The 17,387-nt window shown below is 42.9% G+C and overlaps 1 protein-coding gene across 4 annotated transcripts in view; it reads left to right on the top strand.

Moving 5' to 3' along the window:
• Nucleotides 1-14,460, top strand: part of WIPF2 (WAS/WASL interacting protein family member 2) — a 38,584-nt gene extending 24,124 nt beyond the window's left edge. For all 4 annotated transcript variants that reach the window (XM_061590081.1, XM_061590080.1, XM_061590083.1 and 1 more), the window contains exons 4-8: nucleotides 2,300-2,413; nucleotides 5,875-6,537; nucleotides 8,486-8,698; nucleotides 10,195-10,296; nucleotides 11,793-14,460. In XM_061590081.1, coding sequence (XP_061446065.1) covers nucleotides 2,300-2,413; nucleotides 5,875-6,537; nucleotides 8,486-8,698; nucleotides 10,195-10,296; nucleotides 11,793-11,833 — 1,133 coding nt within the window. In that variant the 3' untranslated portion in view covers nucleotides 11,834-14,460. The remainder of the gene's footprint in view (nucleotides 1-2,299; nucleotides 2,414-5,874; nucleotides 6,538-8,485; nucleotides 8,699-10,194; nucleotides 10,297-11,792) is intronic.
• Nucleotides 14,461-17,387: the final 2,927 nt, after the last annotated feature.

Raw genomic sequence — 17,387 nt, 5'->3', positions numbered from 1 at the left:
CATTTTACACTCTGATATATTGACTGATCTTTCAGAGAGCATTATCTGTAGCTGCATCCCACTTAATGGAATTCTCTCCCTTGGAAAGTTTTACTGGCCGCATGCTTGATGACTTTTAGAGTCAATGCTCTATTTTAATTTTATTTAAATTGGTTTTGTGTTTGTTTTCTTGTAAACCTCTTTAGGGGGTGTAGCAAGGCACTTTGAGGGTAAAGTTGCTCACCTCTGTAGTAATCTTGATGCGCCATCCACATCTACTGTAGTCCCCAGTGAGGTGTCTTGTGCAATGTCTGCTGCAGCTTCTTGGGATCTGTTTCAGTTGATGTGCCTTGATGATGTGGACAAGGTCCTTGCAACAATGCAACCATCAACGTGTCCTCTCGACCCTTGCCCTTCTTGGCTTATTAAAGCTTGCCGAGGGGGTATGACCAAGTGGATCCAGGGTGTGGTCAATGCATCATTGCGGGAAGGAGTGGTTCCAGCCACCCTGAAAGAGGTGGTGATATGACCGCTCCTGAAAAAGCCCACCCTGGACCCATTGGTTTGTGACAACTACTGCCCGGTTGCGTATACCTCCCTTTTAGGGAATGTGATTGAAAGGATTGTGGAGCAGCAACTGCAAGTACTCTCGGAGGAAACAGATTATCTTGACCCATTCCAGTCTGGGTTCAGGCCTGGTTATGGGACTGAATCAGCCTTGGTCGCCCTGATGGATGACCTCTATCGGAAGAAGCACAGAGGGAGTGGGACCCTGTTATTCTTACTTGATCTCTTGGCAGTTTTTGATACCATTGACCATGGTATCCTTCTGGGCTGACTTGGTGAGATGGGTATCAGAGGTACTGGTTTACAGTGGTTCCGATCCTATCCCCATGGTCATATTCAGAGATTAGCATTGGGTGATTGTATTTTGGCCCCCTGGCAATGGTGCTGCAGGGTGCCGCAGGATGGCATCTTGTCCCGATGCTGTTTAATATCTATATGAAGCCATTGGGAGTGTCATCAGGAGATTTGGGGTGAGGTGTCAGCCGTATGGTGATGATACGCAGCTCTGTTTCTCTGTAACATCTGAATAGGGAGAGGCTGTGCAAGCCCTGGTCCAGTGCCTGGACTTGGTGGTGGGCTGGATGAGGGCCAGTAAACCGAGTCTGAATCCTAGTAATATGGAGGTGCTGTGGGTTGGTGTTTCCTGAGTTTGGATAATTAGTCAGTGTCCTGCTTTGGATAGGGTTGTACTTCCTCTGAAAGAACAGGTTCATAGTCTGGGGGTACTCCTGGATCCATCTTTGTCGCTAGAGGCCCAGGTGACTTCAGTGGCTAGGAGTGCCTTTTACCAGCTTCGGCCTGTAAGACAGCTGCAGCCATTTCTGGACTGGGATAGCTTGACCACTGTTGTCCATGCACTTATAACCTCCAGGTTGGATTGCTATATACCCTCTATGTAGGGCTGCCCTGGAGGTTGGTCCGCAAGGTGCAGCTGGTGCAAAATGTGGCAGCACAACTGCTCACTGGGGCAGAGTATTGTCATCATGTCACCCTGCTGCTGAAAGAATTGCACTGGCTGCCCATTAGCTACTGGGCTAAGTTCAAGGTTCTGGTTTTGGTGTACAAAGCCTTATACAGCTTGACCAGATCGTCTTACCCCTTATATACCCAGTTGATCATTATGCTGTGCAGCTGAGGGCCTCCTGCAGATACCATGTTATCAGGAAGTCCATTCTGCACAACATAGGAAATGGAGCTTTAGTGTAGTGGCACCTACCCTTTGGAATTCCTTTCCCTTGAATATTAGACAGGCACCATCTCTGTTACCTTTTCAGCGCCTCCTGAAGACTTTCCTCTTTCAATAAGCCTTTCAAGTAGAGACCTTATCCCAATCAGCATCTGTGCTGCAATTGCTTAAGATATTTTTTAAGAACATATTTTAAAAAATGCTTGTATTAATATATTTTAAAGTTTGTTTTTATGATGTTTTAGAGTGTTTTTTAGTGTTTTTGTTCGCCTCCCTGGGCTTCTACTGGGAGGAAGGGCTGGATATAAATTTAATAAATAAATAAATAATAAATAGTAAAGCGCATGCCTTGTGTCCAAAAGGCCTGGGGTTCAATTCCTGGCATCTCCAGGGAGGGCTGGGAAAAATTCCTGCCTGAAACGTTGGAAAGCCACAGCCACTCAGTGTGGACAGTACTGAGCTACATGGACTTACACTCTGAATCACTATAAGGCAGTTTCCTATGCTCCTAAGGCAGTATAAAAATGTGTCTATGAAATAAATAATCCAGGGACCTTTTTCTTCCAGAATCCAAGGGCAGTGGCAGCTATTGTTCTGGTGCGTCTCCCCTGCCACCAAAGGGTGGCCTCTTCCAAGGTGGTGTCCCCAAGCTTCGACCTGTGGGAGTGAAGGACAGTTCAGGTGATGACCACATCCTGGGGGCTGGACTAGATTAAATAAGGGTGATTTAAATCCTTATTTGAAATACCAGGCATAAGATCTTGTGATTGAGTACTCTAATCGAATATCCTATTTCCTTAAGAGTTACTGTAATTTGGTTTTGAGAATAGTCCATGCCTTTTTGGAATAATCAGCAAAATTTTCTTTGATTTTTAATGGCACTTAATGTCAGTCAAGTTGAAAATGGCCAGGGTTACAATCAAGGATAAGTCTTCCTTCCCATCTACCTGTCTCTGTGTATTATCTGTATACCTGAAGGACTGCTTGCTTCTACATGAACCTACTTGGATCATCTTCAGATACCCTAGCCATCTGAGGTGAAGTTGATGATGACCAAGATTTTTTTTGGGGGGGGGGTAGCACCCTGTCTCCGGAATGTCTTCCTCAAAGAGACATGAGTGTTTACCTCTGATAAGTTTTTGTTCTGAACTCTAAAACTGATCATTGTTTAAACTGATTGTTTAAATTGTTAGCCACTCCTTGAATCCTTGGTGGTTGAAGACTAATCATCTTTTTGGTGTTTAAGATAAACACTGGCTGGTATGTGTGAGCTGCATTAGCCATTGGCTCAGTTGCTATAATTTTTTAAAATAGTTTTTATTGAATTTTTTTTTCCAAACAAAGAAAAACATTTCCACCTCCAGCAAAATAAAAACAAATGAATAATAGGTTATCAGTACAACATCAAAGGCACATAAGAATAGCCTAAGATCCAGCAGGAAAAACATCCTCCATAAAGACAGGTTGATTGTGGGTATCTTTCAGGACCTCTCCTCCCCAGCAAAACAAAGAAGCAGATACCAAAGAGCTGTAAATTTATCGGTTGTGCTAATCCCCTTAGCCTTTTTACACTCCTGAGTTGATTTTTCATTGAGCACCAGCTGCCAGAGTCTATGATTGTACCAAGCTCTCCTTGATAGGTGTTCTACCTGCTTCCAATTCTTAGGTATTTTTAAAATGTGCTGCAACCAAGCACTTAATGATTAGGTCCTTATAGTACGGGGAACTGAACCCCTTCATTGAAGATGGGTAAAAGTGCTAATGCAGGGTCTGACTCAAGTGTACAATTTGTAATTTGCCCAATTATTACAAATACTCGAGACCAGAAGTCTTTCTCTCATACACACTCCCACCGAAGGTGAAAAGTGAACCTTGAGTACAAAGGGGAGAGAGATCACTATTAATGCAACTAAGTCTGACTGGACTCAATTATTTTTATTTATGAAAATATTTATAGACCATCCCCTCATATAAAATATAAACATCAAGTACAACAAAATATGCAAATACAATAAAACATAAAATACATTTAAACACTGTACAAAATAATCATAAAGATGACTGGATTATCTTGAAAAAGTTTAAATAACTGAATAGGCTTGTGGGTATAAACAGGTCTTCAAGGAACGAATCTCTGCTGAAAGAGTATTCCACAGCATGGGACCAGCAACACTTAATGCCTGACTTCATTTTTTAAAGTGTTTTTAATTGATTTTTCAGTAACAGTTATGCAACAAAGAAATGTGTACACAGTATATTTGTAAGTTCAGTACATCTAAAGGCCCACCTCAGACTAATGAGCAAAATACCAAACCAACTCCCTCTCCAGGAAAGGTGCAAATAAGGACTCTTGCCTCATTCTTGACCTCCTTGCTTCCATTTCACTTAAGTGGAAGCAAGGGCAGCAGAGTTAGAGTCAAAAGTAACAGATACACATTGCTGCAAAGGATTCAAACATCATAGAAACATATCACAACGACATTAGAAGACATGGGGAAGGGACCGTAGCTCAGTAGTAGAGCATCTCCTTTGCATGCAGAAGGTCCCAGGTTCAATCCACAGCTCCTCCAGGTAGGGCTGGGAGAGACTGTCTGCAGTTCTAGAGTGCCGCTGCCAGTCAGTATAGACAGTGTAGACAGATGAACCAGTGGGTCTGAATCAGTATCAGGCAGCCTTCTATGTTCCGTTACTGTATTCAATCTGTAAAATATACACATTGAGGAATGAGAGCTTATGCATTCCATGGCATAATGGGATGGATGACTTTGGTTATGCCCTTTCTCATTTACGTATATGATAAAGGGGGTACCAAACTAAAATAAACTTTATCAATTTTTGAAATTCCTTGTACAACTCTGAGTTTACGTTAGTTTCTCCGTAAATGCTATGTACCAAACTTAGCGATAAACTTAGTGATACCGATATTCTGTTGTGGCTCCCTTAAGGTCCTTCCAGTGTTTTACCACTGTCAAATGGACTGCCATTAATAATAGATGAACCAAAGGTTTATTAGTTATGTCCATATTAGTTTCTGTGAAAAAAATAATAATAATGCCAATGGGGGGGGGGGTTCTGCAGGCTGAGACATATTTTGGATCTCATCAAAAACGAATGCCTGACCTAGTTGAAGCCACTCGGGCTTCTGAAATTCAGGAGAGCTAACAGCACTCTTCTGGATTATCTTGGTGATGGCACTGGGAAATAATGGCTCAGGCCTGGAGGGGAAAGGATAGTCGTAGAAAGCTTTCAAGCAGTGTTGCTTTCCTGAGAGGTCAGTTTAGCTAGAAGAAACTTTACACAATTGGAGAGGATGCTTTTGGCATAGGGAGGAAGAAACAGAAATTAAGTGGAAGAAAGAAGGTTAAAAGCTGGGAAGCCAACTGGGAAGAAGTTACTCTGCAGCGTAGTGGGCAGTGGCCTCAGAAGCAGTCACTTGAGGAGGTAGGGTTGGTCAAGAACAAAGTGAAAGTGAGGACTCTTGCAGTGCTTGGGGGCAAGGGGTGAGGGGGTGCTGTTGCTGTCAAGAAGGTCAGTCGGTTGAATAGGCAAGGGAATTGGAGGGCACTAGTTTAGGAAGCTGAAGAAATAGGGAGGCATGGATGGAATAATAGAGCTTTGCTCCCCTAAATGAATAAATCTTTAGTTGACTGCCAGGATAAAACTGGCACCCAAAAGTCACCTTCCCTTTCCCCTGCTATGTCCAGCAATTAAATTTGCTGTGCTATGGTCATCCCTTCTATGGGAAATATTTGTGTCTAGACGTTTGAAATCTTCCTGGTCATTTAGAATGCTGGTCTTGAGCTGGTGGATTGAGACCCGTGGCCAGGGTCATGCTCTGACCTAAGGTGGGTTGCAACAGCAGCATTACCATTATACAAATATATGGCTAAAAAACTAAAGTGGGTCCCCAGGTGCATGTTTGCATTAACCATGGGCCCTGGGTGAGACAAGGCTGATCTAGAATATAGAATCTGTATGGCCAATCTGTCACTGGCTGCAGTGTCTGTGCATGAACAAGTCTTGTCAGTTTTCAGTGAATTGGATGGTGGATTTTGCCAAAATCAGTGGTTATACCGGAAGGCAAGGTTGACCTATTTAAATTCTCTAATAAGCAATTCTGTGTTTACTTTTTTTGGTTTCAGACAGCCCCTCTGGAAAGCAGTCACTTCAGGTCCCTGGGTCCAGATCAGTTGCGCCACGGCCCCCTGTGTCTGCGACTAGCAGTCGGCCCCAAGATGACTCTGATAACAGCCGGGCATCTCCTCCGGAACTTCCACGCATGCAGAGACCTTCCTTACCAGATCTCTCACGGCCAAATACTGCCAGTGGCACTGGCATGAAACACAGCTCATCAGCTCCACCTCCTCCACCCCCAGGACGCCGAGCCAATGCACCCCCTGCTCCTCCTTCCATACACAGCAGCAAAGCACCTTCCTACAACCGTGAGAAGCCATTGCCACCAACTCCAGGACAGCGGCTCCCAGGGAGTCGGGATGGACCACCAGCTCCTCCCCCTATCAAGCCACCCCCTTCCCCAGTGAATATTCGAACGGGACCAAGCAATCAGGGCCAATCTCTGGCACCCCCTCCTCCACCTTACAGGCAACCCCCTGGTGTCCCCAACGGCCCTGCCAGCCCCACCAATGAGTCTGCTCCTGAGCTTCCACAGAGACACAATTCCTTGCATCGAAAGACACCAGGGCCTGTGAGGGGCATGGCTCCTCCCCCACCCCCTTCAGCTTCCCCTTCTTTACAGAGCAATCGGCCCCCACCTCCTGCCCGTGATCCTCCAAGCCGGGGTGCAGGTAAGAGTTTCTTCCAGCCCCTGTTTCTGTAGAAAACAGGTGATGGACTTGGAAACCGTGTTCACATCCTCTTGTTAATTTCTAAAAAGAAAAGTGCTGCCTTGTATGTGAATTCTGATCTTGGGATCAGGATGTTTATGGGATGGGTTTAAGAAGGCTAAGAATATCCTGGTTTTATGCTGTGTGGTGTAGGGATTAAGGCTGATCTGTGAACCTGGAAGTTCTCAGTTCAAAACTCACCTCTTCCATGACTTGCTGGGTGCCCTTAGGCAAGCCACAAACTCTCAGCGTCAGTCATTCTCCCCCCACCCCCCATTTTCAATGTGGGAAATAACAATACTGATGTACAGGTTTCTTGTAAGGAATACATCTAGATACTGCATGTGAAGCACTTTTAACACTTGAGAGTGCTGTACAGAAGCAAGGATGATGATGTGGATGTGCAGATTCAGTCATTTTGAGTTGTGACCGATATTGAATTCCCTAATTTGGTATTTCTGAAAAATGCCATTCTATTTATAATACTGAAGTTTAATGATCTAGATGTGAGCTGGGAATTGGGATGCTCCCATTCACATCTGATCTCAACCATGAACTCATTACAAGAGGCTTTAGACAAACTGCTATTCTCTTGCCCTCAGGCCTTTCATTTGTAACATGAGAGTGATGATAGTGGCTTACTCTCAAGTAGAGATGTGAAGGCCCAGTAAAAAAATGGAAAAAACTTTGGGGGAAATTGTTTCTCCCTTTTTCCCCCATTTTGTTTTTCAGAAAAAGGGGGGAAAACACATTTTCCCCCTGAATTTTCTGTTTTTCCCCCCTGGCCTTCACATCTCTACTCTCAAGGCACTTGTGGGGATTACAGAGATAATATATGTGAAGTGCTTTGAACTCTTGAGTATGTTTTATAAATACTTAGTACAAAAGGTGGTCGTTCTCGGGAATCACTCAGGGCCCTTAACTGAAAATGGTGGAGACTGACCTTAGGGCAGGGATGGGGAAGCTGTGGCCCTCCAGATGTAGTTGGACTATAAATCCCACCGTTGTCCAGGCTGGCTGAGGCTGATGGAAGATGGACTCCAATTCAACATCTCCATTCATGTCCTAGGGCATCATGCACAAAGGATACTGGTACCATAGCATGATAGTGATGTTTGGAAGACTGGAATATAAACGCATGTTTCATGGGGAGAGTCTTTGCTACCAAACCACATGGGATTGACTTTTGTTTTCTGTGCTGAGCGGAAAAGTGTGTTTTGCCCTCCAAGTAGATGCTATGCTATAATGGGGAATTTTGGCTTTGGGGCCAGTTCATCAGTCCTACAGCTTCAGAGTTATTAACACAAGCTGTTGGTAACTTGGTAGGGGCTCATGTTCTTTAGAACAAATAAAAGCAGAGGTGATGTTGCCCCACAAATAACAGGACCCATTTAGTGTGGTGAAATTTGTGTGTGTGTGTTACCATGAAATATTATAAGGACTGAACCTGCACTAAAGCGATCATTTGGTCAGCCCGTTTTATACTCAGATTATCATTCACTGTGCTTCTGCAAACCCTCTGGAAAGGAACAGAGTGGACAGTTGGTGCAGATAAGTCATGATCAGAGTACCACAATTTTATGGTCTCTTCACTGCATGCACAGTGCTCACCAGCTGCTTGGTAACTTAGATTTCACCATGCAAAATATCGCTTGTGTGTACTGGCTTCTTCAATAAGTAAGAAAATTCCTTAGTGGAATTGAGATGTGAGAAAAACATAAACCTTTATAGCGCATGCGGGGCCAGGGAAAGGGTGTATGGGCATGCAGAGCTCATGATGCAGGATGCTGATAGGAGGCCAAGTGTAGCGTCAGTTGTGCATGCTGGAGGACACTGCCTCACCCTTTATTCCTGGCTACTAAGCTAGCTGGTAAGTCCTGACTCCTGACCTGAGAAATTTGCATTGCAGCCCCTCCGCCACCACCACCCATGATCCGGAATGGTGGTAGAGATGCACCTCCGCCTCCCCCGCCCTACCGAATGCATGGGTCTTCTGATCCTACGAGCCGTGGGAAACCACCCCCACCACCCACCAGAACGCCAGTTGGACCTCCTCCTCCTCCCCCACCCATGAGAAATGGACACCGGGACTCAATCTCCACTGTCAGGTCTTTCTTAGGAGGTGAGTAAAAAGAACCAGCTGTTACCTTAATTTATAGGTATTGAACACATTTAAGTTGGTTTGGAGACATGCTCAGGGTTCAAACTATGCACAGCCTGTCCAGAATTGATGCTGTTCTTTATTTGGCTAGTTCCACTTATTTTTACAGGGGCTATGAAAAATACTGTGATTGGCTAGGAAGAAGTGTTTGTGGGGAGATGGGGGAGTACGATACAAACTCCTTTATTCAAGATCTTTAAAACAAAAGATACTAGCCCAGTTTGCATAGAACACCAAATCAAACTACGAGTTAGCATGAACATGCAGGTTTCTGGAGAGGGATATTACTGCAACTTTGTTCCTCCTCGGGTCCTGCTGCTCCCACACTGCTGTGAATTAAGCCGTGGTTTGGTTTTAGTGTTGCGTCCAAATTTGGGCTCATAGTTTATCTTGCTGCAGACAAACCACAAGCATTAAGACATAAAACAAACATTGGCTACAGCTCATGGTTTGGCTAGGCCACAAGTCCAGGTGCCGACATCACTAAGCCAAACCATAGCTTAGCTCACAGCAGCACAGTAGCAGCAGGACTTGAGGGAGGAGCAAAGCAGCAGCATTCTTCTCTCTAGGAACCTGCTCATTCACACCTGAGCTGTGGTTTGGCTTATTTGTTTACTGTATTTATAAAAATATTTGTATGCCACAATTTCATTAAAAACATCAAAGCCATTTACAACACATAAAAAGCAACAACCATAGAATAAAAACATAAAAAAAACAATAAAAACAAAGGTCAACTGTTGCGAAAAAAGCATCTTCTTAATTGCCTGCATAAGCCTGGCAGAACAGAAATGTTTTCAGTAGGCGCTTAAAAGTTAAAAAATAAAGGCACCTGCTGAATCTCTGTTGGAGGACTTGGAGGACAACCAAAGCTGCTCCTTCAGATGATCTCAGTGATCGAGCTGGTTTAGCGTAGCATTAGGTATTTATTGAACATCTGATGCCTTGAAATCCATATCTATTGGGTTTTGTATAGTTTATAGTTTGTTTGTTTTAAAATTCATTTGTATTGAATGCCCAGACAGCTACTTGGAGAAGCAGTGAAACACAACATATATTTATATAAAGGTTGAATTGCTGGTTCATGCACATTCCAGAATGTCAGTAGTTTTTTGCCTCTTTGAGGGGGAATGTCTTGCAAAGCACACTTGCGTGCCTCCTGGCCCTCTATGAAGCTCTTAATACTAGGTCGCTCTGGCTTCTTGGTGGATTGTGCCCCCAGTCTGACTCCCATATTCAGTGATGCTCAAAATCTGGCACTTGAAGGGGCTGCCTTGCCTTCCTGGTGGAGCTGCCTCAAATTGCCTTTTAGTCATTGCAACCAGCATTCCAGCCTCTCCACCTTAGAGCCTTAAGGACAGGAACAGCAGTGCAGTGGCAGAACCCTTTGGTCCAGAAATGGTTTTCAGGCCACATCTTTCCTACTCCGTTGATAACCTTTTTCTCCTTTTCTACAGATGACTTTGAATCCAAATACTCTTTTCATCCAGTGGAAGACTTCCCAGCACCAGAAGAGTTCAAGCACTTCCAGAAGATTTATCCCAGCAAAACGAACAGAGGTGAGTGCTGATTTGGCTCACTCTGCTTTATTGCTCTCCAAGTATCTGACTGATTGTTGGCTGGGCTCCTTCTGGGTGGAAGGACAGGATATAAATTTAATTAATTAAAATATAAATAAATAAAATAAAGCAAACAAATTCTCAGCCCCTTGCTTAAGCATTTCGCAAGTTGTGATAGGCTATTTAAAGCCATTTTGCAGGGCCAAGACTACTGCTTACCAGCATTATGAATGATTTTTTTAATCATTAACAATTCCTTTGTTCAGTTTCTAGGCCTTTTTCAAATTATGGAAATTATGCAGTCTTACATAAATGTAATATTCTGATTTAGACTTGTCCAAGTTCATTGTGCTTTTGCAAGAAAGAGGGAGTGAGATAACTCTAGGGGTTGACAGACTGGCTGGGGAGCAGTGGGGGTGGGAAAGTGGAGGCACAGGAGCTCATCGCTGTTCATAGCAAAGGATCTGTAGGAATAGGCTGAACAAAATGCAGAAGTCCAGCAACTGGTAATGAGAAGGTAGCTATCTAGAAGATATGAGAGCAAGATGCTGTGTGGGGTGTGTTAATGAGTTTTTATTTTTTGGAATAGACTCAATCTGTGTAGTGCAGGAATGAGGAACTGGATCTGACCAGCAGGCCAGATTATTACCTTCCCCCATGTCTTGTGGGCCAAGTTTTATAGGTGGGTGGATCCACCCACCTGTTAGTCACGTCATGGCACAATGATGTTGGGCCTTTTTTGCCTGCATGGGCCTTGCAGAGTGCTTTGCAAGGGACTTAAAACCAGATTATCAGCTGATAGTTGTGTCTTCCCAAGCTCTTTGCACAGGGCATTGCAAGTTTAGCTGATGTGCTCAGGTCCTTGCTTGAGCATTTTGCAAGTTGTGATAGGCTATTTAAAGCCATTCCATGGGACCAAGAATAGTGATTGCCAGCATTATGAATGGGTTTTTTTTAATCATTAACAATTCCTTTGCTCACTTTCTGGGCCTCTTTCAAATTATGTGAACTACGCATGCAAATTTCCTTTCAGCTGAGCCAGGTTGTTATTGTTACCTGCCCCACACCTGACATCATACTACGGTAGATGTAACTGTGTGTTAGGATATTTGTAACTGTGTTTTACAGTATCTTTAACTGTGTGTTAGAATGTTTTTTAGTATGTTTTTCTTTTTCTTAAATTGTTTTGTTAATGTTTGGCACCCTTGGCTCCTTCAGAAGGAAGGGTGGGACGATGATGATGATGATGATGATATTATTATTATTATTATTATTATTATTATTATTATTATTATTATTATTATTATTATTTATTCCTTGTGAGCCAAACGGGGAGGCCTGATGGGCCTAAGCAGTATGAGCATAGTGACCGGCTAAGGATGGTGGTAACAATGTGGAAACTTCATGTTTTCATTTGCTTTGGGAACAGGGTCTTTGTAGAAGTTGACACCCTGTTGTGTGGCATTTATGGCTTTAAGAGTCTGTTTCCTTTTCAGCTACTCGTGGCGCCCCTCCTCTGCCTCCCATCCTGAGGTGAAAAACAGCAGCTGGGCTTGGTTGCACAGCACCAAAAAAAATGGACCTGCTCTCAGATTTCCTCCTGCCTTCCCATCCCTCAGAAACCTGCATGAAAAACACATTCCACCTATTGATTTTTCCCCAACTGTTGCAAGAACCTGGATGAATTGACCATTACTCACCTCCATCTATGCATTTCACACTCGGACTTAAAAGGACGTCTCTTGGCACAGCTGGGTGAGAACCCTCTTCTGCAGATCTGTGTTGGTTTCTCCTTTGCCATGTCATGAAGGGAGAGCCCCCAGTTCCTAAATGACTACTGTTCAAGAACAAGGGTGCAGTGAATATTTCCCAGAAAAGCAAGCCAAAAAGGATATTTTGGGATCTCTGGCCAGGTTGAAGCAATGGATGCTTGCCTAGGATAGTGGAGGAAAATGGCCACGAGTTAGTTGAAATCAGGAATTCTGTTTTTTTTAAAAAGTGAGCATTTAAAGGAACTGAAATAGCTATCCCCTTACACAATGTAACGAGTTAATATGTAGTGTTTGCATTCAAAACACTACATACTAACTCATTAAACTGTGTAACTTGAAGGGAGGAGGGAAGAAAATGGGTATAAACAGCATCCCTGATCAAATTCTAAATGGGGAAAGCTATACGAATGTAGCAGTGTCTATGGTAGCACAAGTGAAATTCAGGGTGTACACTTACGCTACATTGCTGCAGCGCTGCTTGTCCTACAGATCCAGAGCTCTTATCTTTCCCATGAGTGTTGGCTGCTGGCATCCCAGCTCGAGCCACTGTGAACTCCTAATCATACAATGCTTGTGCAGCATCTTTTTACATACAGGCATCACACATGAACTGACCATTGTATCTGGTGGCCACTACTGCCTCATGTACAGTATTTTAAAATGGCAGAGGACAAGGGCAAATAACTGGAAGCCATGGAGGAAAGATGTAAGAGCAAAAGTAGGATGGTTGGGGAGACAGAGTTTTGGCAATCTGGCTGGAGAAGTGCAGCAGCATGATGGTCCCCAGGCATGGCATATTGAGGAATCCTGGGTATAAACATTGCAGCAGTGCAGGACAGAGTGTGCTTTAGGTCCCAAGTTGTTAACACTCTCCCCTGTGTCTTCAGAAAATTACTTCTTACTGTTTCCACAAGTGGGAGTCATTGTCCCATCTTAAGTTCTTGAGCTGTGGAAAGCTTTGAGAAGGATTTGTCTTAAATAATTAAACCTCTAGAAGCAGGTGTGTTTTAGTTTACTTTTGTGCTGAGGAGTGAGTGGGTACTGACTGGCTGCCCACCCTGAGGAAGACATCATCACTAAGGCATTGGAAGTAAGTCAAATTGAGAAGCATTCACCTCTGGTTATGAGTGGCATACTATTCCAGGTCCCGCCCCCCCCCTTCAGTATGTGTAAATGTAAATGCTTAAACCATAAATTTACTGTTTTAACTCAAAGTTGATCATTGTAACAGTTAATAAACATTCCAGAAAAGTAATTTCTAAAGTTAGGGAAGACTAGAGAGCTCCTCTCATGCTTTACATTTGTCAGTTGTACGCAACTGACCATGTTCTCAATTATTCTCCTACATGATTGTGAAGAGGGTTGCCATCTGTGTACATGATTGTTGGGATACTTGTTATGTCCTTTGTAGTAGTGCCACCAAAATGGTCTTGGTGTCTTGGTTGTAGCATGGAAAACCTGGCCTGGCATCAGAGGTAGAGCTTATAGTGCTGGCCTGGTGCTTGACCATCAGAGCAGTGGCATTCCTGCTTGTGTTTTGCCAGTGCCAGGAAATAAGTTCCAGTTCTGGGTTTGCACATTTGCTTCTCAGTGGACTAATTTGCAGTGCTGAAAATACTCTCCTGTGGGAATGCATGCTTGTCTCCGTTCTTGTATGGCCTGCTGGGAAATCATTGCTAGACTGTTACTGAACAGTGGATGTATCCTATTCTGGGATAAACACTATTGATCTGTCCCTGAAACAGAAGCAGAATTCATCTCCTCTTCTTGCCCCCTGCTTGTTTATACTCAATGCAGATGGTTATAACATCAAACCTAGCTAGCTGGTTGGTTGGTTGGGTTTTTTTTGCCTTACACAGTACTTCTGTCATGTGATTGGTACCTGATTTATTATAATTATTGTGTATATTTACTCTTAAATAACTTGGGGGTTGGGAAATATGTGTTATAATAATAAATATTGATCTATTTTGTATGTTGTAAAAAGTTTGTAATATAGGATCAAGGTAGGCTTGCTGGCCATATACTACAAAAGTTCCCTCACCTTTTTTTTCTACGATGATGGAAATTCATCTGCTTTTATGTTAATGACCAGGCAGTCCCTCATGTTGAGGGGTAGTGCTTGGTTGGAGGAATTTCTTTTTTTTCTTCTGGAGGAAAATTAAATCTTACCCAGCATAGCTTGCTGGGAAGAGAAGCTAAATACACTGTGCATTTTGGATGTGTGTGTTTAATTTTTGTTAAAGGCTATGTTCCCTGTGATGTTAGCTTCCAGTAAGTAAATCTTTTGGGAAGCAATTGTCAAGGGGGTTCCTAATTTTGAAATGGCAGCGGAATTAAAAGTGAATAAAAGAGGCACCTGTGTTATACTTGCATGTTCTGGGCCAAAGCACTGCTTTCTTCCTCCTTGCTTTTTTCCTTGGTGGAGGTGTGTGTGTGTATTGTCTGGGTTGGGATATCTTTGTATTTCCTTATTGACCAAGAGTGTTTGTACAAGGGGAAGCTGACACACTGAGAGGCATTTTCCTATCTCACCCTCTTCTAAAACCTCAAAGCAGGTTTATACAACACTTTAATAACCACTGATGTGACACTTGCATCACCACTACCATGATGATAATCTCAATAGATTCTCCGAACTCATAGACAGACTACCCAAAAGTATTTGAGCTTTGCTGAAGGCTGCTGCCACACTTTATATCTGGAGACTCTTAACAGTTATAATTTTTGGCAAAATCAAGCGATGAAGGTTTTTTTCCCTGGGCTGTACTATTTCAGGCTGTAGATGGGAGAATCACATGTTTGAATGCTATCCCATCTAAAAAAGGTTATGCATTTAAACCATGCTAAGCCTAATTATCTTCTGGCTCACTGTCTTTATAGGTGCAGGTTTTTATTTTACAGTATTGAAACATGTCTTTCTCTATACATCCTGAAGAACAGTCCAGGATAAGCTTTTAATCTTAATATTTTTTACCATTTCTTTGATCATACACTGAAGATACTGGTTTTGATTTAATTTCTATGGTTGGTCCTGTTAATGTTTTTACCAGGATCAGCTGCAAGAAAGCGCACACTGGCCTAGTACACATATCGCACATATGAATGTGCAGTATGCTGGCACACTGCTGAAATTGCAGGCACTCGGTTCCTCCTGGTGCTGCCAGGAAACAAGCCATGGTTTGGCTTACCATTATGTTGACACCTAGACAGGTAGTTTGTTTCTCTCCAAACAAGCCATGAGTGGTAACAGTCATTTGTTCTTGGCTTAGTGTTTGTGGTTGTTTTTTTTGGGGGGGGGGTTGAGTGGGGGAGAAACCACGAACCCAGGTTTGAACATAGCACTAAGATAGCCTATGGTTTATTTCCCAGCAGGAGGAGTGAAGCACCTACACTTTAAACAGTGTGCACAAGCATGCTGCACATTCACATTAAACCATAATTTTAACTATGGTTTAATGTGACACGCGAACAAGGCCAATCTTGGACTGTAGTCAAGGATTCAGCTTTTAGGTTTCATCTGCCTGGTTTCCTGAGAGTTGCCCTACAGATTTGGATCCTGGGTCAACAGAATATGGTAACACAATGAAGATATTCACAAGCGTCTAGTTGCGAAAGACCTACATGTTGCTGCCAAGGATGACTACACCCTATTTGAAATGTAAATTCAGAGAACTGGCCGCAAGCAGCTCTTAATCAGCACTGTGTGCCATGATTCCATGCAACTGCAGAAAATTGTCAAATGCAAACGTGGTACAGGACTCAGTTTCCTGGAAATGTTGGCTTTGGGAAGAGAAAAAAGCTGCTAATCCTTTGAAACCAACTAAAGGTACTTGAAAATGTGTGGCGTATCTGCCAGTGGAACAGCTGGGTAAGGTTTCTAGTGGTCCAGAGAGAGGTCTTCTTTGTCCTATGTAGTTCATTTGCCGTTCCCCATGACTTAGCAGAAGTAGAATAAATCATACAAAACCAGAAATGGGATGGGGAGTGAAAGAGAATAACCCAAAGTAGCTTAATATGTATAACATATAGGTTGTAAAATTCCACATTTCTTGGTATGGGATTTGAGTCACCCGGCTCAGTTTTTTAGTGCAGAGTATACCTAGCCCTTCTCTTATTAGTCTTCCATTGCAACTGAAGTGCAAAACTGCATGAGTGTGCCAGGGCAAAGGTTGTTGTGGGTGGGTGTAACATGTCCATTGTTGGATAGCAAGTTCTCAAAGCTTCACTCACTGTGCCTTGTTCTCAGGTGGTTTCCGGTGGGGTTTTTGGGGGGGGATATCTGTCAGCCTTTAGTATCTTGTGAGCTTGTATGCATTCTGTATCCTAAGTCAAGCTTTGTTTTAACACAACCATTACCCTTAACTGGAGAAACACTACTGAGAGCCACGTCTGTGGTTTCAAGAACTAGAATATTGGTCTCTTGCACTGTTATTTTGTTTCACGTCTGCCCTTTGCCTTTAAGATTAAACTGCCCTTTTGTGTACCCCTTATCTTTTGCTTTGCTTTTGTAAACATGTGAAAAACTTTATCTATACTATCTGCAAGTGAAAAATTCTGGGATTCTTGAGTCTTTTTATGTGAACAGATGTGTGTGACTTGTTAAAGAAAAAATGCATCTTAGTATCTTATAACATTCTAACACAATTTGCATACCCTGTTACAAGATAAGCATCTGTGAGAACTCTAAAATGTTCTTGATGAGGCATTGAGGAATTTTGTGTGTTTTAAAACTTTAGTTTGATATTTTTGCCACTGAAATGGTCAGAATTCTGTGTGAGTCTAAATTACACAAACTGAGCTAACACAACAAGCACAGATTGTTTTCCTGTATGCTTTTGGTTTTTTTGTTTGAATGGAATACATTATTAGTTTTTATACTAAGCCCCCTCTCTTCCTGAAGTACTTTCCTAATGCGAGTTCTGAAGAGCGTGAGCTGCACATTTCCTCTAAGGCTCATTTGCAGCGGGCAGTAGTTTTAAGATTTGAGTTATCAGAAGTGGTAGCTGTATGCCTCTACTGTACTTAAAATGCTGGTAGAGGACTTGTGAGAAAGGTTAGTGAATAGCTATGCTGCAGAAAACCCGAGACTTCCACTACAGCACAGTGTCCTGCCAACTATTCAGCTTTGAGCAGAGCATAGTTGTTTTCAAGGTCACCTCCTCGCCTAAATCCATACCATTCATCAGAAATCCTAGCTTTGTTTTTAATGGGGAAATGACTAGCCCTCATTGTTTCTGTAGAGATGAGGGTTTACCACATGTAGGTATTATCTGCTGAAACCTCTTGAAAGTCTGGTTGAAGAGGGGGAGGAGGGAT

The sequence above is a fragment of the Rhineura floridana genome, chromosome 11 (genome assembly GCF_030035675.1).
Source record: "Rhineura floridana isolate rRhiFlo1 chromosome 11, rRhiFlo1.hap2, whole genome shotgun sequence".
NCBI lineage: Eukaryota > Metazoa > Chordata > Lepidosauria > Squamata > Rhineuridae > Rhineura > Rhineura floridana.
This window is presented reverse-complemented; position numbering and strand designations above follow the sequence as displayed.